The following is a 25821-nucleotide window of genomic DNA, read 5'->3' as shown; positions in this document are numbered from 1 at the left end:
CTATAACTATGTACACAACACCCCTTCCCCCCATATAAGAACACTAACAATAAACAGGATAACTTGCCAACTTGATTTGTACTTCTTGCTTGCCACCCACGTTTTGACCTTATGCCCTTATGAAGTCTTCCAGATAAGCTGGAGCCTTGCGAGTCCTGCAAAAACGCCTTATAGGCTGTTCCAGCCTGTCTGGTATCAGGTCTAGCTCTTCTTCTCCCCCACTGTTCTTGAGGGCTGGGTCAATAAGTTGACCTCCCTGGTTCAGTGTTATAGTAGCTGGTTCAGTGTTTGTAAAGGTCTCTTGCCTCTCTAGAGTTTGAGAAGCTGGAGAGTACACATCAGGGGCCCTTGAAGTTGTAGGTGTGACTGGGGGGAATGATGTTGACTGGCGGGCTTGGGCCTGTTCAAATTGTTGGTTTTCTTGAGCCCGTTTCCTTAGCTGATCAATGTGCCGTCTAACCTGATGGCCCCCTTCCCCCTCAATAATGTAAGATAATGGTCCCGTTTTATCAATTACCACCCCTTGAACCCAGAAGTCCCCATGGGCGTAGTTCCTGGCCCATACTTGGTCTCCAACGTTTAGCTCCCTGATGGGAGTGGGCTGCTCCGCCTCAGCAGCCACTCGATCAGGGTGCAGTCTGTCCAATTTTGTAATGAGACGCCGGCCCCAACGCAGTTCAGCGGGGCTCTTGCCAGTGGCTGTTGAAGGTGTGGAGTGTTGACTTAGCAAGAATTGGGCCAACCTTTGGTGCCAATCACCGGTGACGATGCGTCTCAAAGCGTCCTTAATCGTTCTTATCATTCGTTCAGCAAGGCCGTTAATTGCCGGGTGGAAAGGGGCGGACGTGACGTGCCTAATCAAGTTGGCCCTGATGAAAGCCTGGAAATCAGCAGATTTAAATTGTGGGCCATTGTCAGATACAATCACATCCAGCAGGCCATGTATAGCAAAGAGCCCCCTAAGCACCTGCACAGTCTTGGCAGTGGTCATGCTTGTCACTGGAACCACCTCCAACCATTTAGAATAACTGTCCACAACCACTAGAAAAAGCTGACCCTGGAATGGGCTTGCATAGTCTAAGTGGATTCTTGACCAAGGCGCGTGTGTTGGTTCCCATTTATGAACTGGGGATTGAGGCTGCTCTGGCCGGGATTTCTGGCACTGGTAGCAGCCTGCTACCTGTTCCTCTACTGCTTTCTCGAGGCCTGGCCACCACAAGTAGCTACGAGCCAACGCTTTCATTCTAACAATGCCTGGGTGCCCTTCGTGAAGGGCTTCCAGGACTCTGTTTCTCAATTTGTCTGGAATCACGAGCCTGCTACCCCACAACAGACAGCCTTTATGGGAAGACACTTCGTGCCTCCTAGTAAAATATGCCTGGAACTCATTCCCTGGGCTCTTCTCTTGCCATCCAGAGGCTACCCAAGTTAACACCCTGCATAGGATTTTATCAGCAGCAGTACTGACTGCTATATCTTTAGCTTGGAGAGGGCCCTCAGGGAGTTCCTGGATGACTAAAATATCATTAGCTGGGGCAGGTTCAGGCTCACTAACTGCTAGGGGCAACCGACTCAGCGCATCTGCGTGGCCCATCTCCTTCCCAGGTTTGTACACCAATTTGTATGTGTATGCAGAGAGGAACACGGACCATCTTAAAATCCTGGGAGACAGGATTTGTGGCGTTGCTTTGTCAGTTGTAAATAATCCTAACAGGGGCTTGTGATCCATAAAAATGGTGAATTCCCTACCATAAAGGTAGTCATGGAACTTTTTTACGCCTGCAATGAGGGCCAAAGCCTCCTTATCAATCTGGGCATAGTTCCTTTCAGCCTTTGTGAGCATCCTGGAGTAGAAAGCAATTGGCTTTTGTTCTCCATTTTCTTCTAAATGACTAAGTACTGCGCCCACAGAAGCATCACATGCTAAGCAGATTGGTTTTTCCTCAATAAAATGAGTTACAGCTGAATTGCTGGAGAGCAGTTGCTTAAGGCTCTTAAAGCTTTTGTCATGTATAGTGGACCATTTCCAGAGGGCTTTTTTGTCCAGTAATCTATGTAATGGTTCTGCAATAGTTGCCTTGTGGGGCAAAAATGCATGGTAGAAGTTAATTAACCCAAGGAAAGCTTGTAGTTCTGCCCTGTTTTTAGGGGTTGGAGCCAACTTAATGGCTCTTACCTTAGAGTCGGTGGGGTGGATGCCCTGTGCATCCACCCTGAATCCCAAAAACTCTGTGGAAGTCGCTCCAATACTGCATTTTTCTTTCTTCAATTTTAAGCCAGCAGTTTGGAATCTACTTAGTACAGCCTGCAGCCTGTCAGCTAAAACTGCCTCTGATTCTCCAGAGATTAACACATCATCAAAAAATGGACACACTCCAGGAATACCCTTGAGCGTTCTTTCCATTATTTCCTGGAATATTCCAGGAGCTACAGAGATGCCAAATTGTAAGCGGTTCACCCTGAAGGCTCCTTTGTGTGTCACGATAGTTTGAATATCAGCTGTTTCGCGGGCAACCGGGATCTGCTGGTACGCCTGCGCTAAATCCAACTTTGCAAAGATGGCGCTGGACTGTATTGCCAAGAGGACGTGTTTCACTGAGGGGACCGGGTAAGCATGTGGATTTAAAGCCCGGTTTACCGAGGCCTTATAATTCGCACAAATTCTTATTTGACCGTTTGGTTTGAGAGGGGTAACAATGGGGGTTTCCCAGTCACCCCTTTCCACGGGTTCTAATATTCCTTGTTTAACTAACTTTTCCAGTTCGCTCTCAATTTTGTGCTTGAGAGCTAACAGAACCTTCCTGGCCTTGATTCTAATTGGTAGGACGTCTGATTTTAATTTTAACTTAATGGGGGTCTCTGTGTATTTTCCCAGGCCGCCCTCGAATATGTCTGCAAATTTATTGCAGACGGATTCGAGGTTACCGGGCTGGATGCTATTAACTCCCCCCAGCCAAATTCCTAGGGCCTGAAACCAATCCAGCCCTACTAAATTAGTTCTTTTGCCCTCCGTTACTAGCATGCTTAAGCGGCCCTGGAACCCCTTATAACTAAAACTGTGGCCGGTCCCTTCATTTTAATTGGGGCACGCTGGAAGTCAGTTAACTTAATTTTGGTTGGTTCCAAATGAATCCGCCGCCTGCTTTGACCACAGATCATTAAATATGTCTCGTAGGAAATAAAAGAGACGGATGAGCCTGAATCAACTTCCATTTGGCAAGGAATTCCTTCCAAACGGACCTTAATTTGGATCTTAGGTTTAAGCAGGCGGTGGATTGAAGACTGGCATGCCACTTCCAAATTTTCCACAACTGTGTGTGCCCAGGTCCCTGGGGGCTCAGTGCCAAGGGAAAACGGGTTATTTGTACCTGCTGGCGACGAGTCAAGTTCGTTGAGGTTGTTGCGGTCACGGTTTCAGCAGACGGCTTGAATGTGGCCGGTTTTACCGCAAGAACGGCATTTTGCGCTCTGGAACCGGCAGGATGCCCTTGGGTGGCTGCCGCCACAGCTGGCACAGCTTAGGCTGATGTCTCTGGAATTGTGGCTCGAGTATCTTGGGTTTTTGTTGGCCCCAGCTGGTTTCTTTTGGTTTGTGATGTTGTCGCGACGGATCTGGAATTTCTCCAGCCTTTGGAGAATTGTGTCGATCTCTGCCTCATTTGCTGGTTCGTCACCCCCGCCATCTGCAACACTCTCCTGGTGAATGGATCCAATTGAGTTGCTGCTGGGTCAGAGTGTGTTCTTGTGGTTGATAGCCTCCTGAGCCATTATTTCATTAATGACTTCAAACAGGCTCAGGGTTGGCTTCGCGACTATCTTCTGTTGGAGATGCTCGTCGCTCAGACCAAAGACGATACGATCACGAATCCGGTCTTCCAGGTCGGGGAACCTGCACATGCGAGCGGCTTGCCGTACCGCGGCCATGAAGTTGGTTGCTGACTCCCCGGGGAGCTGGTTCCTCTGGATGAACTGTACTCGCCAGAAAATTTCTGATTTCTTTGGCATGAAATGCTGGCTCAGTTTGTTGACGAGGTCAGCGTATGGTAGTGATGTGACAGGGTCTGGGTTACATAACCCAACAGCCACATCGTAAACAGCCGGACCACTGAGACACAGCAAAGCCGCCTTCATCTGATCTTCCGTTATTCGGTTCACTAGGAGATAGCCTTCAACTTGCCCTAAATTAACCTTCCTTACTTAATACCTTCCAACTATATTAGATTATGACTCCTGTTAGATAGCGTGGCTGGACCGTGAGGGAACAGATGACAGCCAGAGGTTCAGCAACTCAGCTTTATTGTAGTTGACACAACGCAGCCACGCAGCCCCTTTTAGCCCTTTAAATACTCTGGCCGGCGAGCTCTTAGCCAATCGTTCGCATTGGAATCTCCCGCTAAAACTGACCGGCCAATCGGAGCGTATGCGGACGCTGCCTGCTGTTGCCGGGCGCCGAGCTGTCAAATACCTATAACTATGTACACAACAACTCCCATCCCTTTTAGTATGACTGTAATGGCTGGGAGTGCCAGGCCTGCAAAAGTTCCATTTGAAACAGCAAAATCCATACTGCTAAACACAGGAATCCTCTTCTTATGGAAGAGAAAATGTGAACTTGTGTGGGGAAATAAAAAGAAGAAATGTGAAGAATGGGTTATATATGGAAAGAAGGAAACTACTTCCAGAATATTAAGCCTTTATGAATTATTTTAAGGTATGTTATCAAAAAAACAACAGCCCACTAGTATGATAGTCTGTTCAGGATCAGATGTAAACTGATGTCATGAAAAACACAGGATACACAAAGGGCCACTCTTACCTCCATTAATTCTGGTTGATTGTGACTCCAGAAGATTTGGGGGTTGAGGAGAACAAAATGGCTGCTGTTGATTGTTATTACTGTAGGGAAAATATGGGGAAATTGGGCTCCTCCTACAGTCCCGTATATTGGAGAAAGTTTGGGAATGGGGAATTCCTTTTTGGAAAGGAGAGCAACGTGTGAGCCGAGGCTGTGGAGGGGGCAAGTGGTCAAATTCTTCTTCCTCATCTTCAAGGCTATAACGATCAAAATCCTGATCACCACTGGTCCCTTTTTTGATCAAAGGAAGAGATACACTGGAACTGTTTTTTGACACTGATGTTGAAGTTGAAGCATAGTCTTGCCTCAGGCCTGTAAAGGAAAACAAGATCCAGAATACAAAATGGTAAAAACCGTACTTCTACTAATAATATAAATATCATTGCATTATTATTTTAATCTTGCCAGACAAATCAAAATCAAAGAAGCAAGAATTACACAGTTTTCAGTAAGGGTTATTTAATATGAGTATGGGTAAATACATTCTCCTGGAAACCATAAGAGGAAATTTCCCACCCTTATTTATACCAAGTTCATTAAGACAATCTGTCTTTGAAACACTTTGTGAGGCTTGCCGCAAACGCAAACCTCTAAATACAAACGATCCTTGGCTCTGTTTGTTGTGAAGGGTATAGTTTTATTAGAAGTCAAGTGCATTGCAGCAGTGCATAGCCAGAAATGAGAATCGTGCACCAAAATCCCTAAGTTCAACTTTTCCCTCCATTAACTGCCTCCGATCGCTGATCCCCCTATGACCAACCAGGTTCAAGCAAGATGTTTTCAGAACGGTCACTTCAAGCGTAGGTTGATATGCAGCTGTGTTCTCCCAGCTGGCTGACCTTGAAACAGCATTCTCGGGACATAGAGCAATTACTCTCGTTTTCCCCAAGCAGCAGCTACTTTCGCTTTCCCTCCAAACATCCTCCCCTCCCATCCAGGTCTATGACAATTTGCCACAACCAACTCACCACTGTCAACTTGCCATGACCAACTTGCCACGGAAGAATCTGCCATGGCCAACTCACCGTAAGACAACTTGTTGGATGGCAAGAGATACACTTAATATCAAAGAAATGGTGGAATAGACTCGTTAAAGAAAGAATACAAAAGGAGAGATAAAACAAAATGTGAATGACAAAAATTAAAATAATTTTTATTTATTTTAAATAATTAAATTGAATCGTTAAATTGTCCCATGGTGAATTGTCCTGAGGTGAGCTAGCCATGGTGAATTGTCTCATGGCAAGTGGGCCATGGTGAGTTGGCTGTAGCGAGTTGGCCAAGGCAGGTTGGCTTGCAATAAGTTGGCCACGGTGAGTTATCCCATTTGGCTCCCATCCACCATCCCCCGAGTCCATGGCAGACTGTCACCACTTGGTATCAAAACACAAGTGAATTGAGGTGACAGCTGACCCACTTCTTTCTAGGTTTCTTTCCACTTGGGTTGTCATTTAATGAGATAAGCTATGAACCAATTTTCCTGCCAAATCTTGATTATTTATATTCACTCTCTGTTCCATTCCTTTCCCAGAACCCCAGTCTTTTACAATAGATATCATTTTAAGGCTGTGAAGTACTTCATATGCAAAGGCAAATGGGAAATTTATGACTGTGTATATACAGTACCAGTGTCAACTCTACAATGAACTTGGCTGCAGCCCATCTTTCTCTTCGTTCTAGGTTGCCACACAGAACGGAGGGAGGGGGGCTTGCCCAGGTGCTTCACTAGTCAAAATAATCTTCTGTCCTGTGGGAACCAAAGTCATCTACTGCTCCCACTATCAGGGACTGGGTGTTGTATAAGAAAGCCTGCCAAATGAATATATTGGGGAACATATTGATGGCATAGATTTGTGGGTGGGATATTATACTTTGTAACTGGGAAATTTTTAGTGGGAATTTCAGACTTGGTTTCACTTTTGATCATGCCGATACTTTGTAACTAATAAATATGTTCTATGAGGAATTTCCAAGCCTCAGAGTTCTGCTTTATTTGTCTCTGTCTGTCGGAACCATGACACCAGTATACAACTCCTTGAATTTCACACCTATTTTCCAGAGAACGCACCAGTCATAAGAGAAGCAATACAATTTTGTGAACATATGCAGATATTTTAAGGAGCTAACGAGAAGTAGCATGGGAACACCATTTTCCCTTAAAACCAAAAACACATTCTCAAATTTTAATTAGATAATTTTGTAAACTCATATTCTGCAAAATCATATTATTTTGCAAAGATCAAGCCTTTTTTCCCTAATCAGAAAGCAAAGCAAAGCAAAACAAAATGAAACACCCCCCAACAAAAAAAGAAGAAGGAAAATAAAAATTTCAACCTACTTTCTTCTTGTAGCCGAGCCATGATCTGGACATCTGTGAGGTCTTGTAGTTTATACCCCATGGAAATGGAATCATCTTCTAATTCTGGAGTGCTCAATTCACTGTCCAGAGATGACTGGGGACTAAGAGGGGAGCTTCTAGAAATGCAATCTATTGAAAAACATTAAATCCATAAACATTTCATAAAGATAACAGCACTAACTCATAAATTAATAAACTGAGAACATACAGTATATTTACAGTTATATACTGTCATATACATTATGTCTACTCTACATCATCCCGATATCATAAATATCCATTTGGAAGAAAGACTCAAGGACACTATAGAAAGTGTACAAACACACACACTCTGCCATCTAAGGATGTGCATACTTTGCAGGTGATTAGGAATGTGCTTGTACCACATCTGAGCACCACTATTTTATGTTATTCATTAAATAGATCCTCTTGACCAAACCTGACAAAAAAGATGCTGCTGCTTTGAATTGATTCATGAAAATTCTTAAAGCAGGTGAATTTGTTTGCAAGTTTAGAAGAGTGCAGAAAATAATTATAAAAAGGCTGGTGAGTGGTTAAAAATACTTCTTCCAATCATTTTCAAAATATTCGGTCCTACTGCTGTCCATTTAAACAGCATGCATTTACAAGTGGTATTGTAGTGATCCCTATTCATTAATTCAATACAAATAGGAACCCTATAATTTCTTTACATTAAAAAAGTAGAACAAAGAAACAAAAATGAAAACTGCAGTACAGATTTATTTTAGATTTGGGATTCCTAGTTATTCCTAGTTATGAGCAAGAGCTATTCAAGGCACTAATTTAGTTGTGATTAGATTTTTTTTGTAAACAGATTAATAGATTTTTGTAAACAGATTTGAACCATTAATTGAACAATGTTGCAAAATTTGCTATTACTAACATAAAAATTTTAAAACATTTGTTTTAAAAATTTAATGTTAGTAATGGCAAATTTTACAACATTATTCAATTAATGGTTCAAATCTATTTACAAAAATCTATTAACAATCTATTTACAAAAAAATCTAATCACAATTAAATTGGTGCCTTGAATAGCTCTTGCTCATATAACTGTAACTATCTCTAACTTGCACTTCCTTCTGACAGACTTCTCTATTGAGCCTGATGATTGATGCACAGGCCCTCAAAGTACAGGTGGTCCCCAACCTACGACCACAATTGAGCCCAAAATTTCTGTTGCTAAGTGAAACTTTTGTTAAGTGAATTTTGCCCCATCTTACGATCTTTCTTTTCACAGTTGTTAAGTGAATCACTGAAGCTGTTAATTTAGTAACACGGTTGTTAAGTGAATCTGGTTTCCCTCTGGACTCTGCTGGTGAAAAGGTCACAAAAGGGGATCACCTGACCCTGGGACCGTCAAAAATATGAACCAGTACCCAGCATCTGAATTTTGATCACGTGACTACAGGGATGCTGCAATGTTGTGTGAAAAACGGTCGTAAGTCCCTTTTTCAGCACCATTGTAACTTTGAACGGTTACTAAATGAACTGTTGTAAGTCAAGGACTACCTGTATTGCTTCCATAGGATGTCCTAACCTATGTTCATATCTGATGAGATTTTAGCAATCTATCCAAAATGTTACTGCGTGATCATACTTCAAATTTCCCCAAACTGGCAGTTCTCAAATACTGTATACTGGATTTCAAGGAAGAATGCATTTTATAGCTTATACACTGCAACTGTAAACGAAGAGGCTTCTCAACATGCTGGCTGAAGATTGTAACAATGACAATAGCACATAATTGTAGGGCATGAGAGTAGGGAGGCATTGTGTCTCATTATTCAGTGAAATGCACAAATAACAGTTGCATTTGCAAAAAAAATTCTCAGAGGACCCTTCAAATGAAATGGAAAAGAGCAAGGGAAAGAAGAAAGTGGAAGAATATCCTTTTGAAAACATACCATCACAAATAAAATAATGAAGGGGAAATTCTCACAGATTACCATATTGAGTCTTTTGCTGTACTTCAGGATGTCTCAAAGCCAGAGGACCAAGTTGCATTTAATAGACCACTATCTTACATCAGGAGATTAAGGAAGCTAATTCTCCTCTTCCCATTTGTTAATGAGCCATGACTCTTGTGTAGGTTAATGATGAGGGTAGCTAAATCTTCTACTTCCCATATTCTAAATGGAATTTTGAGCTTCTACATGTATAGTTATGTAAAACAAGTTGCTTTCTCAAAATTTATTTGGGATATATGGACTTCACAGAAAAGGCATATATGGCACATGGCATCAGAGAAGAGGACAGCTCCATTCTGCTTCCAGTCTGTGCATTTAAATAAGTACTAAATTTTGCAGTGCTACTCTGCAAGAATCCGGCCGCGCAGGTAGTGATGGGAGCATCCCGATACTCCCATATTACACCCCTCCTGCGTGAGCTGCATTGGTTACCAGTTGTCCTCCGGGTGAGATTTAAGGTGCTGGTACTTACCTTTAAAGCCCTATATGGCCTAGGCCTGGGATATCTGCAGGACCGTCTGCTGCTGGGAATGAATTCCCATCGCCCAGTGTGCTCACACAGAGAGGGCCTCCTCAGGGTGCCGTTGGCTAGACAATGTTGGCTGGCGACCCCCAGGGGGAGGGCCTTCTCTGTGGGAGCGCCAGCCCTGTGGAACCAACTCCCCCTTGAGCTCCGGATGGCCCCGGATCTCTGGTCCTTTCGCCTTGGCCTTAAAACATTCCTTTTTCATCAGGCTGAGCTGGACTGATGACAGGGATTTTTAAAATGTTTTTTAATTTTTAATTTATTAATTTAAATTTATTTTATCGGGGCTGTTAATTTAATTCTTTTTAACTTTTGTATCGCTGTATTTTATTGTTGTTAGCCGCCCTGAGTCCTTCGGGAGATAGGGCGGCATATAAGTCCCAAAAATAAATAAATAAATAAATAAATAAATAAATAAATAAATAAATAAATAAATAAATAAATAAATAAATAAATAAATAAATAAATAAATAAATAAACTGGTCCTTTCTACTCCTTGTCCAGTCCCCAACTTCAGCTTGACAAAACAGAGCTAAGGATCAAGGACCCAGTACAGGTAGTCTTCAACTTACAACCACAGTTGAGCCCAAAATTTCTGTTGTTAAGTGGGTTTTGCCCCATTTTGCGATCTTTCTTGTCACAGTTGTTAATTGAATCACGGCAGTTGGTAAGTTAGAAACCTGGTTGTTAAGTGAATCTGGTTTCCCTATTGACTTTGCTTGTCAGAAGGTTGCCAAAGATGATCACATGACCCTGGGACACAGCAACTGTCATAAATATGAACCAGTTGCCAGACATCTGAACTTTTATCAGGTGCTGACATCAGCTGCATTTCCTCAACAAGGAACAGATGACTTAATATTGTTTTTCTCAGCATTTGTCTCACATGGTTGCAGGATCAGTTATTATTATTATTATTTTGCACTGCACTTACTTAGCTTTTACAGCAAATCTAGCAATCCACGATGGCTTTTCTTTATATATTAATTTGTGGCAGAACCTGATGCTGATTAAGGCTGAGAGGGAATGACTGGACCCAAGGCCACCCAGCTGGCTACGGTGCCTAAGGGAGGACTAGAATCTCCTGATTACTACTCTGGATTGAATCATCATTAGTCTTTAAAAACACTCTCTGTAAACCTACAGGGCCTGGGCTTAGATAATATTAAACTGTTACGTTAGTAAGAAAGTAGGCATTACCTGTTTGTTCAGGTGTTAATATTGCTTTGCTGAAGGTTTTAGGGAACGCAGGACTGTTAAAGCTATTGCTATATGGAGTAAACCTTGCAACAGGACTATAAGGAAAAGCCAAGGATGAAGAGAAGAGACTCCGCCATCTAGTAGCTGTTAGTGGGCACAGAAAAGAAAATATCAGTTTGTATTTAGTAACAGAATGCATATCTATTAGGAAGTTAATATCATAAGAAAGATCAAACAGTATTGTTATATGTACTTCTAGCGAGATAAGTCTTACTGGAGACGGTGGATTTTATTCCCAAACCAAATGATGTATGAGAGATTTGTTAAATTTATTTGCTGCCTGTCTCATATCAAAACGAGATGCCATTTTCATGGGAGTTATCCCACTGGACTGATAGAAGGTCAATAATTTTCTATAGGTTAGAGGGGAAAAACCCTGTGTAAGATAAATAAAAAAGAACCGCATTATGAAGGGAAAGGATCAAAATGGAATAGACTTAAAGTGTTTTTCTTTTCTTATTTTTTTTAATCTCCCATACAATACAATTTAACGTTGAACATTTTAAACACCCCTTGGTACAAACATTTACTTATACAAATTATTTAAATTGAAATTTATCAGAAAAATAAAGGATATGAGAATATTCTGATTATGGATAAAGGATATGAGAATATTCTGATTATGGACAAAATGAGTATACACAAGAACTTTAGAAGCTATACTTTTGTTAAAGACTAAAATCAATGTATTTGTATTGAGAATAACAAAGTCATGTTTTAAAAATGCTTAAAAGAAATGCTGTATTACTGAGCTTTTAAGTATCACAGAGGAAAGGTTTTTGAAACACAATATTATTTGGATTAATTCTTGATGATAAACTTGAATGAGTGAAATTTTGTGATAAACCACAGATTCACTCATCAAGTAGCCAATACAAATTGCATCCCCTTTTTAAGCTTTTAAGCCAATAGATGTAAATATTTCTTCTTTTCACCAAAGTGAAATTTCAAGTTACATAAATACACATTTTTAATATAAATGTACACACTCCAGAAAAGGGACGCGGTGGCTCAGTGGGTTAGGACGCTGAGCTTGTCGATGAGAAGGTCGGCAGTTTGGCGGGTCGAATCCTGAGTGCCGCGTAACAGAGTGAGCGCCTGTTACTCGCCCCAGCTTCTGCCAACCTAGCAGTTCGAAAGCACGTAAAAATGCAAATAGAAAAATAGGGACCACTCCGGTGGGAAGGTAACAGCGTTCCGTGCGCCTTTGGCGTCCAGTCATGCCGGCCACATGACCATGGAGACGTTCTCGGACAAGCGCTGGCTCTTCGGCTTTGAAACGGAGATGAGCACCGGCCCCTAGAGTTGGAAACGACTAGCACGCGTGTGCGGGGAAACCTTTACCTTTACCTTACACACTCCAGAGCAGACATTTTTCAATTATACTCATGCTAAATGCCAGATTGGTATACAGCTCATGATGGACTTAATGATAATAATGATTTACTTAAATTATGCATGCACATATATGAGAAACACTTTAACATGTCATCTTAATCTTATTAAAAGAAAACCCAAGAAAAGTAAAAGCCATTTTTAAGACAAATTTCAATCTTTTGTTTTTTTCATTAAAAGTCATAAAATATAAATGCCTTTAAAATGAAAAAGGTCTTTTATGCCTTTGATTGGTGTCAGATGCAGTGTCCTAACAATCTGATCCAAGGCCATCTCCCTGTTATGCACGTGCAGCCCATGTGTAAACATCATTCATTATTTTGCCACAATTATGTCTTTGAGAAGACCCACAGTGAACAAAGCTACTGTTTTTGCAGCTGGGATTCTAAGAACCTCAGTAATAAAAGCACAGCATTTATAAAAAAAAATTGGAAGAGGATGGACAAAGCATGTTCTAGAACTTTCCACTGTTCTTAGGGAAAATGTGAAATGTATTCCAGTCAGTTTTAGCAGGACTGCTTTCAGTAGGCACAGGGAAAGAAAAAAAAAACTTCTGCTCTTCTTATAGAAGTAATTTCAGAATAGAACCGAGGAAGGAAGTGGTGAAAGTATGAGGTATGAAACGTGTTTTAGGAAAAGTGATAAAAGTGCAGTATTCCTCCACTGACTGTTACTTTATTTATTTCTTTGTTTATTGTTTTTATCCCACCTCTATTATTTTTATAAACAACTCAAGGTGGCAAATATATCTAATATTCCTTCCTCCTCCTATTTTCCCCTCAACAACCACTTGCGAGGTGAGGTGGACTGACAGAGAAGGATGGACCCGAGGTCACTCAGCTGGCTTTCATGGCTAAGGCAGAACTAGAATTCACGACCTCCTGCTTTCTAACCTGGTGCCTTAACCACTAGACTAGGGGTGTCAAACTGCCGGCCCGCGGGCCAGACGCATCATCCAGAAGCCGCGGCCACCCCATTGCCGGCAATGGCAAAACCGTCCTGATACGTTGCGCAACATCACATGACGTCATGAGCTTGACATGTCTGCACTAGACCAAACTGGTTTTCTACATCTGTTGCCCCTGTCCCCAGTTGATCAGTATATAGGTGGAGTAAGTCTATGCCAAACTAAATGTCAACATTCCCTTTCCTAAAAATTTCTACATCAGTTTCATGGCTTTGCTCACATTTTACACACAATAGCACTTGAATCTGTTTGGGATGCTCTGTCTGGGGGCAAGGTAGGATCTAACTTGAGTACGTTTCCACTCATTAATTTTCTGTCTTCCTTACCTTCAGCTCAAGTTGCTTTCACATAGCTCACTAGTCTGTCTAACTTTAGATAAGCAGTTCCCTTTAGATAGCTTTTCACTCAGTTTTCTTGAGACTCTACAGCAGGGGTCTTCAAACTTGGCCCTTTTATGACTTCAACTCCCAGAATTCCTCAGCCAGGCATGCTGGCTGAGGAATTCTGGGAGTTGAAGTCCACAAGTCATAAAAGGGCCAAGTTTGAAGACCCCTGCTCTACAGAGTCTCCCTCCTGCTGATGCAATGTCCAGTCTAGAGACTGACAGACTTCCTATCCTGTCTTGGGTGTTATCTTGTAGAAACGTATTTGTTTCTTTTTCTTTAAATCTTTCCTTTGTTGGCATCTCTACTTCAATGAGTTGCCAGTCAAAAGCAGGATATCTGCACGTTTGCAAGATGGTAGATGTAACCAAACTATTGAATGCTGGCCTTTTAAAAATATATATTTATTTTGTGCAGGACTTTGTGCAGTTATAGCTACCATCTTGACTTTTGGCTAACTGCATTTTCATTTCCTTCCCTGTTAAAATCACTCTCATTTGTTTTTACTTTTTATCTCTTTGTGAATATTATTTATGATTTCTTGATGCCTTTTCATCTTCATAAATGTAATAAAATAAATAACAGGCAATTAGACCTTCAATATAAATTAAAACATATGCAGATGTCTTACTTTACAGCTTTTAAAAAGAGGGATAAATTTTGCTTATATAAATCTTTTATTAAGCAACAGTTCAAAAGGGTTCACAAATTTTAAAGCACGATTGTCACACAAACAAAAAAGGTGGACAAATTTTGGCAAAAACATCTAACCCAGATAGGAACAAAAAGAAAAAAAGGAAGGGGGTTTTCAATCATCTTCACCAAAGAGTTCTTTGAAATGCCAGAAGGATGGGGTCTGTTTGGATCTCAAGGGGAACCTCATTCCAAAGGGGAAATGCAATTACAGGGAAGGCACATTTTCGGATTCCTGATAGATGGCATTGTTGCATTGTTTAATCAAAGAAATATGGTGCACATCAACCCTGCCAGATCAGATTGTTTCTCTCTTGGTTTATCCTTTGTATTTTCTATTTGAATTTTAAAACATCAACCAATTTCTTTTGTAGATCCAGAGAAACATCCTTTTCCAAGTAATTCTCTTGGCCTGTCAGTTCTCCATAGAAGCAGATACCAATTCTGACATTGTTGAGGTTGTAGCTACTAATCTCTCACTTCATTCTTCAAGACTCCTTCAGTATTTTCATTGTTGTAACATTTTGTATTTTATAGGCATGCATATTTTCCTGTATCTAAAATCTTTAATCTCCTCTAGTGTCCAGTTTTTAAATCATGCAATTACTTATCTCTGTTATGTCTTCCAAAAGCCAAAAGAGATCTATTCCCCACAAGAAGCTGTTTGTTCTTTTTAATTAATTCCAAATATTGATTGTAAAAGTTTCAATGTTCCAAATGTACCTGGATTTTTAGTCTATTTATAACTTTCTAAAATCAAAACGATATTTTGCTGTTTATTTTAGATGCTTTGATTTTCTATACTTATAATTAGCTTTTTTTGTTCAAAGTTGAAGATATACTCACCCAATGAACACTTTTCGAACATGTCATTCTGAAGGTCTCTAATAGTTTTAAGATAGTTAAAAGATAATTTCTGAAAGTATTTAGAAGGCAAGATTTCTTAACTTAGGGTCCTTTAAAAAGCTATACTATGGTTGTGAGAAAGATGGCTAACTTATTTGTCCCCTGTTGCTCAAATCTATAAAAACTGCTGCCCTTGTCTCTTGGCAAGGAATAACTGTCCAAAGCACATGCAGGTGACCTCTCATTATCTCCTTATTCATACAGGTTCCAAGGAACCAGTCTACTAATTGGTTCCTTGGTCTTTGCCACAATCATCATTTCACCATAGTGTCAATATTGCACTTATTCTACAAACAATCATTCTGAACCAACCTTCTACCTGATTCTATTCATTTGAAGGTATTTTCTGACAAATCAACACACACATTCTTGTACAAGCTAAGTGGGAATTTTAAAAATGACAGTGATTATTCAAATGAAAACAACTCTTTATAAACATGCATCAGATTTTAGCTGTCTTTCCAAAAGATAAAGGGTATCAAAAACATAACAAAGAGCTTACATATGTGTCTAAAATCATGGGACAGAAAAGCAGAAAAATTCCAGAGTCACACAAATTTCTAACCCTTATTTTATAAAAAAAATAAAATTTATAAGGACAGCTCCATATAGAACAACATTCAAATGGCTAATCTTATACTGGTACTGATCTCTAATTCAGGGCTTTTCAACTGGTGGTATGCGTACCACCTGTGGTACATTAGCACGTGGCAGGTGATATGTGGCCCTGCCCAGCCAACTGTAGTGGGGGAGGGAACGAGCCAGCGCAGCGCAGGACTTACTGTGAGAGAGTCCTCCGGAGCTGCAGAGTGGCTGGGACGAGGCAAAGGCCCCAGGATCGGCACTTCCAGCTCACCCGGAAGAGAAAGGAGAAGGAGAGGGGCGGAGACAGGAGAGGCTATAAAAAAGGCAGTTTGGGCGGGAGACGGAGAGAGAGAAAAAGAGGCAGCCTTGGGAGGAGGTGGAGTCAGCTCTAGCTGCACCAAAGGGAAAGAAGGAGGAGGTGGGTGGGGAGAGAGGAGAGGAGATCAAGCAGGCCAGCCATGAGCCAATCTACAACTTCTGTGGCAGCCACCTGTGCTGGCAGCAACAAAGAGGCAAGAAACGCAGCAGGGATGGGTCGCCTTCCACCAGGAATGAAGAAAGGCAGCATCGGCTGGAGGTGAGGCACAGAGGGAGGGAGGGAGATGGAGAGTGGAAGGATTCTTATGTGCTTTTGTGACTTTGAAGTTCTGGGATTTGTGCAATGTGGGCTTTATGTTCTTAAGGAGTGTGTTTGGCAATTTCTATTTGGCTGATGGCTGATGTCTCGTGTTAGCTTCTATTGCTCTGCTATTGTTAGCTGTAAGTTTTGCTGCAAGGGATTTTGAAGTATTTTTCTCCTGAATGGATTTTGTCTGCAGCATTCCTTTACTTATAAATGGAGCCATTTGGGAAAGCTGCCTTAGCCGGCAGCCAGTATTTACTACATTTTTTTTTCTTCCTTAAGTGCTGGCTGCCGGCTTCTTAACTTTCCTTTTTAGCCAGTAGCTAATTCTTAAAGGGGGATGAACCTTTTTAAGCAAGTTCCCTCAGCGGCATGTCTTTTCTGTCTCTGGAGGCTTTTCCTTGTTTGATGAATATATGGAAGAGGGAAAATATGGTTTTTTTTTTCCAAAATTCTTCTTTCAGAAGGAGATGGGAATGAGAAAGAGGGAGGCGGGGGAGGAAGTCCCGCCTTAGCACTTGGCCACCAGCAGCCCTGCCATTGACTTTGCTTGTCAAAAGGTTGCAAAAGGGGATCACATGACCCTGGGACACTGTGACCATCATAAATATGAATCCAAATATAAATCACATGGCCCTGGGCATGCTGCAATGGTCATAAGTGTAAAAAATGGCCATGAGTCATTTCAGTTCAATTGCAACTTTGAAATATTTTTTTTGGTCACCAGGTTTTTGACACCTTGCTAGGTGGTACTCGAATATTGCCATATCCTAAAAGTGGTACAATCGGTGAAAAGGTTGAAAAGCCCTACTCTAATTAATAAAATCAATAAGAAAAGGTTTAGTTGAAAAACCCCCAAAACAAATCTTAAGAGTAGAAACTTGGAATTACCTTGTTCCAGCCTGAAGCACAAAGAACGCTTTGCAGCTTGCATCTCAGGGCTTGGATTATCCAGAACATGTCGACACCACTGCAGAGGAGTCAGCGATTTTTCTTGCTGCATGATACCCTTACCAGGTGCAGCATATAACCTAAATAAAAGCAGAGAAAAACTTTTATTCTTTGTAGTGATGCTAGCTGTAATTTTCTACCTTTGGTGTTTGAAGATGAATTACAAGTCCTAAAACTATACAATGCTTGAAGCATATTTTAAACAACATTACTTTTAGTCTTTTGTAAATCAAGATCATGTAACTATTTATTCTTCCAAGAATGGAGATAACAGTCCATCAAGTGAAATAATAGGAGCCAATAGTTAAGCAAGCCTTGAACTGAACTTAAATACCCTACGGGTAAATCCTCAACTTAACAATCGTGACGCCAGTCATGTGGTGCCTTGACTTATAACCACAATGGCTTATGACTAAAATTCTGGGTTCCAGAATTTTAATCGTAAGCCATTGTGGTTATAAGTCAAGACACCACATGACTGGACTCGATTTTACAACAGTTTTACAATGATCGTAAAATGAGTCACCAGGGTTGTAAAGGGAATCAAGTGGAGGTTGTTAGGCGCAATAAATCAGGAACCAAGGTTGTTCAGATTAGTGCAAGTTTATTCCATTTTATCTCTTTATAAGAATCTGAACTACTAATGGTCAAGGTTAATTGGTGGTAGATAAGAGCCAATGGAATTCAAGGAGGGCTGGATTTAGATTTCTAGTGAGCATGAAGGGACTGCCAACTGATGACATGCTCCTTGGGACTCAATTATGCAGAACCCATTATGACAGGTGCCCAAACTTGCTTTCATTCCAGAAAACAGAAAAAGTATTAGGAAGTCTCATTCTGGTTCCTCCCTGATTCCCTGGAATATAAGAGGAAAGGAAGAGAAAATGCAGTCAGGCTTGCAAATTGATATTAAAATAGCCTATCTCAGTATAGTTGTAGTCTTTTGTGGTGTCTGTTTCCTGATCTGGACAACCTCAAAGGGCTGACAATAACCTAGTCTACTATTTATTAAATATTGTATGTTAAAATTCTTACCTAAACCACTATGAGTGGCAAAGTCTAATTTGAATATGTGGTTAAGGCATGTATCTAACCATACAGAAACACAACAAAGGAATAAAATCTAAAATAGTTATTAATTTGACTGATTAAGATAAAAGCTTAAGGTGATTAGTGAAGGAAACACGAGTGAGGAGAATAGGAATGACAAGGGGGAGCTTGAGGGGGGAAAAGAATGTATGAGAAAAGGCAAAAAGTAAAATAATTTCTTAAGTACTTTAGTCCATTCATTTAGATAGGTTCACTGCTAGAAATGATAAGATCAACAGGTGTTTGTGTTGTACACAGTCCAATGCTATAATATTCTATCTGGGTCCAAGTTTTATTTCATCTCTCCAACTAAGAGGTAGTCAATCCTGCGAGCATCTAAAAGGACTACCACACCAAAGCCACCCACTGCTTTGCATATTTAAAACATTCCTGCCTATTGCCTATGGGGACTCTCAGTCATCCAGGTATGGTTGTCCCCAGGGCTTTTTTTGTCATAGAACGCTCAGAACGGAGTTCCGGCACCTTTTTTGGATGGAACCTTGTAGGGTAGGCAAGGCAGGTTGTATGACATGTGTGAGTTCCGGCACCTTTTTCTTTTACAAAAAAAAGCACTGGTTGTCCCAAAAGTGCTTTTTTCAGGAGGCAATTGGACTTTTTTGTGGGTTTTTTTGAAGACATTTCGCTTCTCATCCAAGAAGCTTCTTCAGCTCTGACTAAATGGTGGGGACTGTAAGGATTTATATTGCTTGCAGGAAAATAGTCATTTGCATTCCTTTAGACAGTCATTGAAGAGTATGGTGAGAGAGTATGAATGGATTTCCAGAAAACATTGCAGACTACAGGAACCATTTGTGCTTCAGTTTGAGATACAGAGAGCACAGACTCATCCCCAACAGCCTGTATCTGCCTTCAACAGTGAAGGGACATAGGGCAGAAAACACACACATTTGCACCACTCAGGTGACCCCGAGGACACAGGTCAACCTCCAAATGGTTTCAATGACTCTCTAAAGCAGAGGTATCAAACTGCTGGCCTGTGGGCTGGACACGTCACGCAGAAGCCGCACCCACCCCACTGCCGGCAATGGCAAAACAGTCCTGATATGTTGCGTGATGTCACGTGACATTGCGAGTTTGACATGTCTGCTCTAAAGGAATGCAAATGACCATCTGTCTGCAAGCAATATAAATCCTTCCACTCCCCACCATCTAGTCCAGGGGTCTTGAAATTTGGCCCTTTTATGATTTGTGGACTTCAACTCCCAGAATTCCTCAACCAGGCACGCTGGCTCAGGAATTTTGGGAGTTTAAGTCCACAAGACATAAAAGGGCCAAGTTTGAAGACCCCTGATCTAGTCAGAGCTGAAGAAGCTTCTTGGATGAGAAGCAAAACATCTTCAAAAGAAACACAGGAAAGTCCAGTTGCCTCCTGAAAAAAGCATCTTTGGGATTCCTGCCTATTCTTAATTTATTTCTGTGCCATTTGGATGACATCTTCAAATTGGTTCTGCATTTATATTTCTGCATTTCAGATTTGATATCTGAGTGAAATTTATACTTAATATTTACCTTCCACCACTTATTGTACTGTGTACTCAAAGCTTCTCTATTTCAGATTTTCTTATGCTCCGCACTTAGCAGCCATAAGTTATTGCTGGTATGACCATGGTGCTGAAAGTACTTTGGTATTTTTCATATATTGGATGATTGGGTGGTAGAGATAAATGTTTAAAGATCAATGCCGCTTGTCTTCCTCATGGTATCTCTTAATCAACTGGGTGTACAACACTGATTTCTTGGGTAAGTTAAATGTAGGAGTTGACATTCTGTATCTCATTAGCTAATTTCATTTCATGGTATGGTTAGAATTAGATTCACAAGCACTGGGAGACTTTTCTGTTGATTTTCAGGACTACTTTGTTGAGTTCTTTTAAACATTACTCAACTTCTTAGAGACTGCAGCTGATGATAAAAAAATGTCTCTGATGAACCAATGTGGTTCCATTTGTTGATACTGATGCCTTTTATTTACCCAGATGGATTACTTAAATTCCAGAATATTTTACAACATGAAATTCTTAGCAAATTGTTTAACATTGTGCAAGAGTAATACAATTATATGTAATGTCCTTTATGGATAAATAACTAATGAAAGCTTGTGGTAATGTTAGAAGTGTGTCCTTTTGTATACAGATAATGCCAAATTAATAGCTGAGATTCTGAAAAAAAATGTGTTGACTGTGTGATGCAATGAGGAATATGGAACTGAAATATAAATCGTATTTGATATGGGAAAGAGCGAATGATGCTTCTTCTTTCCACACAAATCTACATGTACTTTTCTTTGGAAGCATTTTGAATTTCACAAGAGGCAGTGTCAGAAGGTATGGTTGTAAGAAAATGAAGAAGTATGAAACAGCACTCTTTTCCCAACTTCTCTACTCCTTCTGAAAGGACTAAGGATTTCTCCTAAATGACTGCAGTTTTTCTAACAATGGAGAAAGAGCCCATCAGCTTCCGCTGACTGTTGTAGTTTATACTTTTTCTGCAATATATCTCAAATACCACCTTCATTTTCATTATTTTTGCAGGCACCCTTACTGTTTTGTATCTGTTCAGAAATATTCTGGGCGGGCCATATAACCACGAGGGTTGCTGACCACAGTACTGAAATCCACATGCATTTTTCCAAGCCATAAGCTTTCATTCCTCCCACTGAGGCAGTATTACCCATTCATTTTCAACTCTACTTCCATTTCAAACATATATGCTAAACCACGAGCTCCAGACTGGCTTATTTGAAATCCCCAGCTTTCCCCATTTTATCATTTCTTCCCTACATCACAGCACGCTGTTCATAACTGTCCTATTTCAATCAGCTTCAACCTAGAATCTTGACGAGTTGCAACCACGATCATTTTGCCCAATATACTCAAGGCAATGCAGCAAAGAATGCAACACTAACACATTCCAGTGGCTCGATTCACGCTAAATTTCTTTTAAGAATTTATACTCGTGCCCATTTTCAGAAACAATCCTTAAATGCATATGCATATTCATGTGTGGGATTTATCCACCAATCAAATACAAAGACAAGCCTTTAAAGGCCAGTGTTTCTAAATCTTTGTTTTTAAAAACCGCACAGGCAAAAAGCAGGTTGGAAGCAAATGGAGGACTTGGAAAGTAATGGTTGGGGGGAGAAAAAATCAATGAGAAAAACGGAGATGTTCGGAGAGGGAGGCCTGATCTAAATAGCAAAAGAAAAAAAAAAGCCAAGAAATCCGAATCCAAGAGGATTGGGCAGCTAATGGTGGAAAAGCGAGCTTTGGAAAGCGCCAGCTGGATACAGAAAGAGGAAGGGGTTTTTGTCAGATGAGGAGCAAGGGGGAAAAAAAGGGGGGGGGGAAGCGCCAGGGCGAGAGAGAGAGAGACAAACCCTTTGTGCGGAAAACTTGCGACGCGGTCGGCAAAGATACCCACCAGGTTTCCTCCTCCTCCTCGAAGCGCGGCCGGTCTTCATCCTTTTCCTCCCGGCCAGGGCAACTGAGCCGCCGAAGATCCAGGATTTCCACCTCATCCAAAAGGCTGGCCGGGGGCAGAAGGATGGAAGTGGCGGCAAGAGCCTCGTGGGGTCCCCCGGTGGGGGACGGCTTGAAGTAGACGAAGGGCTCGGCTTGGCATACGAGAGCTGGCGCTGGGCTCGACCTGCCGGCTGGCGGGGAGCTGCTGCGGGGGACTTGCGAGGCGGCGGCTATGAGCCGCGGCTGGAGAGGGCTGTTGGGGCTCGGTCCAGGCGCCGAAGAAGGGGAGGTGGCAGCGGCTCTATTGCGCAGCTGCTCGTTTTGCTTCTCCAGCTTGCGCACCAGCTCCTGCAGCTTCTTCACCTCCAGCTCGGCGCTCACGGCACCGGGCTTCACCTCCGCCACCATCGGTTTGACCAAAGCGGCCTCCATAGCCGGAGGCGCCTGGGAACGAGCGCAAGAGCCTCCCTTCTTCGGCGAAGACGAGCCCCTTCCCCAGCGACTCTCGGCAAGCGCGCTTCGTCTTCCCCGGGCAGGGGAGCCACGGCGCAGCAGCAGCAGCAGTAACGCCAACAGGCGCAGCGCAGCGCACGGAGCCTCGGCGGGCAGACACCGCGCAAGCGCAAGGAGGAAACAAAGCAGGGCGGGGAGACAGCCTTGCGCTACGCAGGGCGGGGTGCGGTGGGAGGCCAGTCTCTTGCCGGAGATGAGGGACCTGCCGGAGGCGAAGCGCAAGGGCGCGAAGGAAGCCGCCGGGCTTCTCCTTTCTCGTCGCCGAGCCGGTGCCGGGAATGCTCTGAGGCGTTTATTTCGAGGCAGAAAATGGCGCGGGGAATTTTTGCTCGTTCGATTCGAAGCACGTCAGACGGATATTTCAGGGGTCCTTGGTGCTCTCCGAGCTTGCTTTGCTCGCTTGTTGCCTTTCAGACGTTTCATTACCCACGCTAGGTAACATAATCGGTGTGAGGGTAAAGAAACGTCTGTAAGGAAACAAGCGAGCCCAGAGAACACCCAAGGACTCCCTCATGTTAACCCTGAGCTACAAATACTCTCATTTAGTAGAACCGGATATTTTCCTCCAGATCGTTTCTCTTCTTAAGACTTAGAGCCTCAGGTTTGGGTCCTCCGTGGGCATAAGCACGTACGTGGGACATATTTTGCAAATCACAAGAGTGTTGCTATATTTCCTGACAGTGAGAACAATCAGTGAATGGTTTGCCTCCCAGAAGTCGTGGGTGCTCCATCACTGGAGGCTTTTAGTAAGAGATTGGACAGCCGTTTGTCTCACGGACTTCAACTCCCAGAATTCCTGAGCCAATCATGCTGAGGGGAAAGGGCGAGGTTTCCAAGCTGAGCCATGCCGGCTCAGGAATTTTGGGAGTTGAAGTCCACAAGTCATAAAAGAGCCGAGGTTGCCTACCTGTGGTATAGGGTAGGGGTAGGCAACCTCGGCTCTTTTATGACTCGGCTTCAACTCCCAGAATTCCTGAGCCAACTGGCTCAGGAATTCTGGGAGTTGAAGTCCATGAGTCATAAAAGAGCCGAGGTTGCCTACCCCTGGAGGGTTTCCTGCCTTGAACAAGAGATTTGACTAGAAGACACCAAGATCCCTTCCAGTCCTACAATTTATGTGCTAAATTGACTAACCATGTTGAAGCAGGGAATTCTATATCCAAAAATGTTCACGTTGCTATATCCCAAAACAGATATGCCATAGTTGAACCAATAGGGAAAAAAAATCAAACGCCAAATAAACCTGCCTTTGAAATGAGCCAAATATGACCCAGCAGTGTGCGGTGGGAGCCAAAAAAGCCAATGCAATCCTAAATTGCATTAACAGAGAAAGGGAATCAAGGTCAGGTGAGATACTAGTACCACTCTATAAAGCCTTAATAAGGTCACATCTAGAATACTGCATCAAGTTTTGGTCCCCACACTATGAAAAAGCTGTTGAGAGCCTAGAAAGTGCAGAGAAGAGCAAGTTTATTTATTTATTTATTTATTTATTTATTTATTTGATTTGTATACCGCCCTTCTCCCTAAGGACTCAGGGCGGTTAACAGTGACATAAATAACAGAATGCACAAATACAGATATTGAAAACAAATTAAACCCTAATTTTGCCCAAATGCAGAAGATAGTTACCTTAAAACAATAATTACAACAGAACCCGTCAGACCAGACCGGATTGCTCAAAGAGATATGTTTTTAGGTCGCGTCGGAAGGAGCGAAGGTCAGGAGCCATCCGGAGCTCAACCGGTAAACGGTTCCATAGGTCAGGCGTGCCCACAGAGAACGCCCTCCCTCTAGGAGCCATCAGACGGCATTCTCCGAATTGCGGAACCCTTAGGAGGCCCTCTCTGTGGGAGCGCACTGGACGGAGGGACGTTGACGTTGGCAGCAGGTGATTCCTAAGGTACTCCGGACCCATGCCATGTAGGGCTTTGAAAACCATTACCAGCACCTTGAATCTTACCCGGAGGACAACTGGGAGCCAATGCAGCTCACGGAGTAGAGGTGTAACATGGGAGTATCGGGAGACTCCCAAGTTGCGAGCCCTATCTGTGGGGGGTAATAACTCACCCCCTATAGAAAGAGATGGAATGTTCTGAATATCCCGAGATGCCGGTACGTACAGCCACTCAGTCTTGTCAGGGTTGAGTTGAAGCCTGTTCTTCCCCATCCAGACCCGAACTGCTTCCAGGCAACGGGACATCACATCAAGGGCATCACTGAGGTGGTTTGGGGTCGAAATAAAAAGCTGGGTATCATCAGCATACTGGTGATACCCGACTCCAAAACCATGAATGATCTCACCTAGCGGTTTCATGTAGATGTTGATTAGGGACCTGGAGGCGAAAACATATGAAAAAGAGTTACAAAAACTGGGCATGGCTAGTCTAGTGAAGAGAAGGACCAGGGGTGATATGATAGCAGTGTTCCAATATTTAGGGGCTGTCACGGAGTGGAGGGGGACAACCTATTTTCCAAAGCATCCAAAGGCCAGACAAGAAATAATGGATGGAAACTGATTAAGGAGAGATTCAATCTAGAAATGGGAAATTTTCTGATAGTGAGAACAATCAACCAATGGAACAGCTTGCCTTCAGAAGTTGTGGGTGCTTTGTCACTGGAGGCTTTCAAGAAGAGACTGGACAGCCACTTGTCAAAAAAGGTATAGGGTCTACTGCTTGAGCGGGAGGTTGGACTTGAGGACCTGCAATCAGATCCCTTCCAACTCTGTTATTCTGTTAAACTTGGCCTGCCATCAGCAGATTCTATTTGAGTATGGGAGGACGGAAAATCAAGATCAAAACACTGTATGTTGCAAATTAAGTAAATATACATATATATCACCCTTAATAGATGCAACAGTGAACAAGGGGGCTCAAAGAAAGCAATACTTTATTCCCTAAATCAGTTACTTCAGTGTCATTACTATGCAATTGACATATTTAGTGGAGTGGCTGCTTAGCAAGACGGGCCATTTTTCTAGCATACCAAGAAGTAGATTGTGGTCTAAATTGTTAAATGCCTTGCTGATATTCACAGCATGTCCACAGCATTTTGCTGGTCCACTATTTTAGTCACTTGGTCAAAGAATGAAATAAGATTTGTTTGGGCTTGATCTGTTTTTAACAAACTCTTATTAGCTTCTGCTTATAACTTTACTTGCTGGTAGGTGTTTTCCTGGGCTATAAGATCACTGCAAATGGGGACTGCAGCCAAGAAATTAAAAGACACTTGCTCCTGGGGA

General features: G+C 42.2%; 1 protein-coding gene across 2 annotated transcripts in view; it reads right to left on the bottom strand.

Moving 5' to 3' along the window:
• SLAIN1 (SLAIN motif family member 1) overlaps window positions 1–22496 on the bottom strand; it is a gene marked incomplete at both ends in the record, with an annotated part of 31439 nt that extends 8943 nt beyond the window's left edge. The window contains 5 exons of one of the 2 annotated variants that reach the window (XM_081327548.1): window positions 4817–5167; window positions 7194–7343; window positions 10932–11075; window positions 17434–17573; window positions 22024–22496. In XM_081327548.1, the coding sequence (XP_081183674.1) occupies window positions 4817–5167; window positions 7194–7343; window positions 10932–11075; window positions 17434–17573; window positions 22024–22496 (1258 nt within the window). Of the gene's footprint in view, window positions 1–4816; window positions 5168–7193; window positions 7344–10931; window positions 11076–17433; window positions 17574–22023 lie in introns of those variants that run through there. The other variant, XM_081327549.1, reaches the window with a different exon arrangement.
• Window positions 22497–25821: the final 3325 nt, after the last annotated feature.

Source organism: Vipera berus (assembly GCF_964194415.1).
Source record: "Vipera berus genome assembly, chromosome: 4".
Lineage (NCBI taxonomy): Eukaryota > Metazoa > Chordata > Lepidosauria > Squamata > Viperidae > Vipera > Vipera berus.
This window is presented reverse-complemented; position numbering and strand designations above follow the sequence as displayed.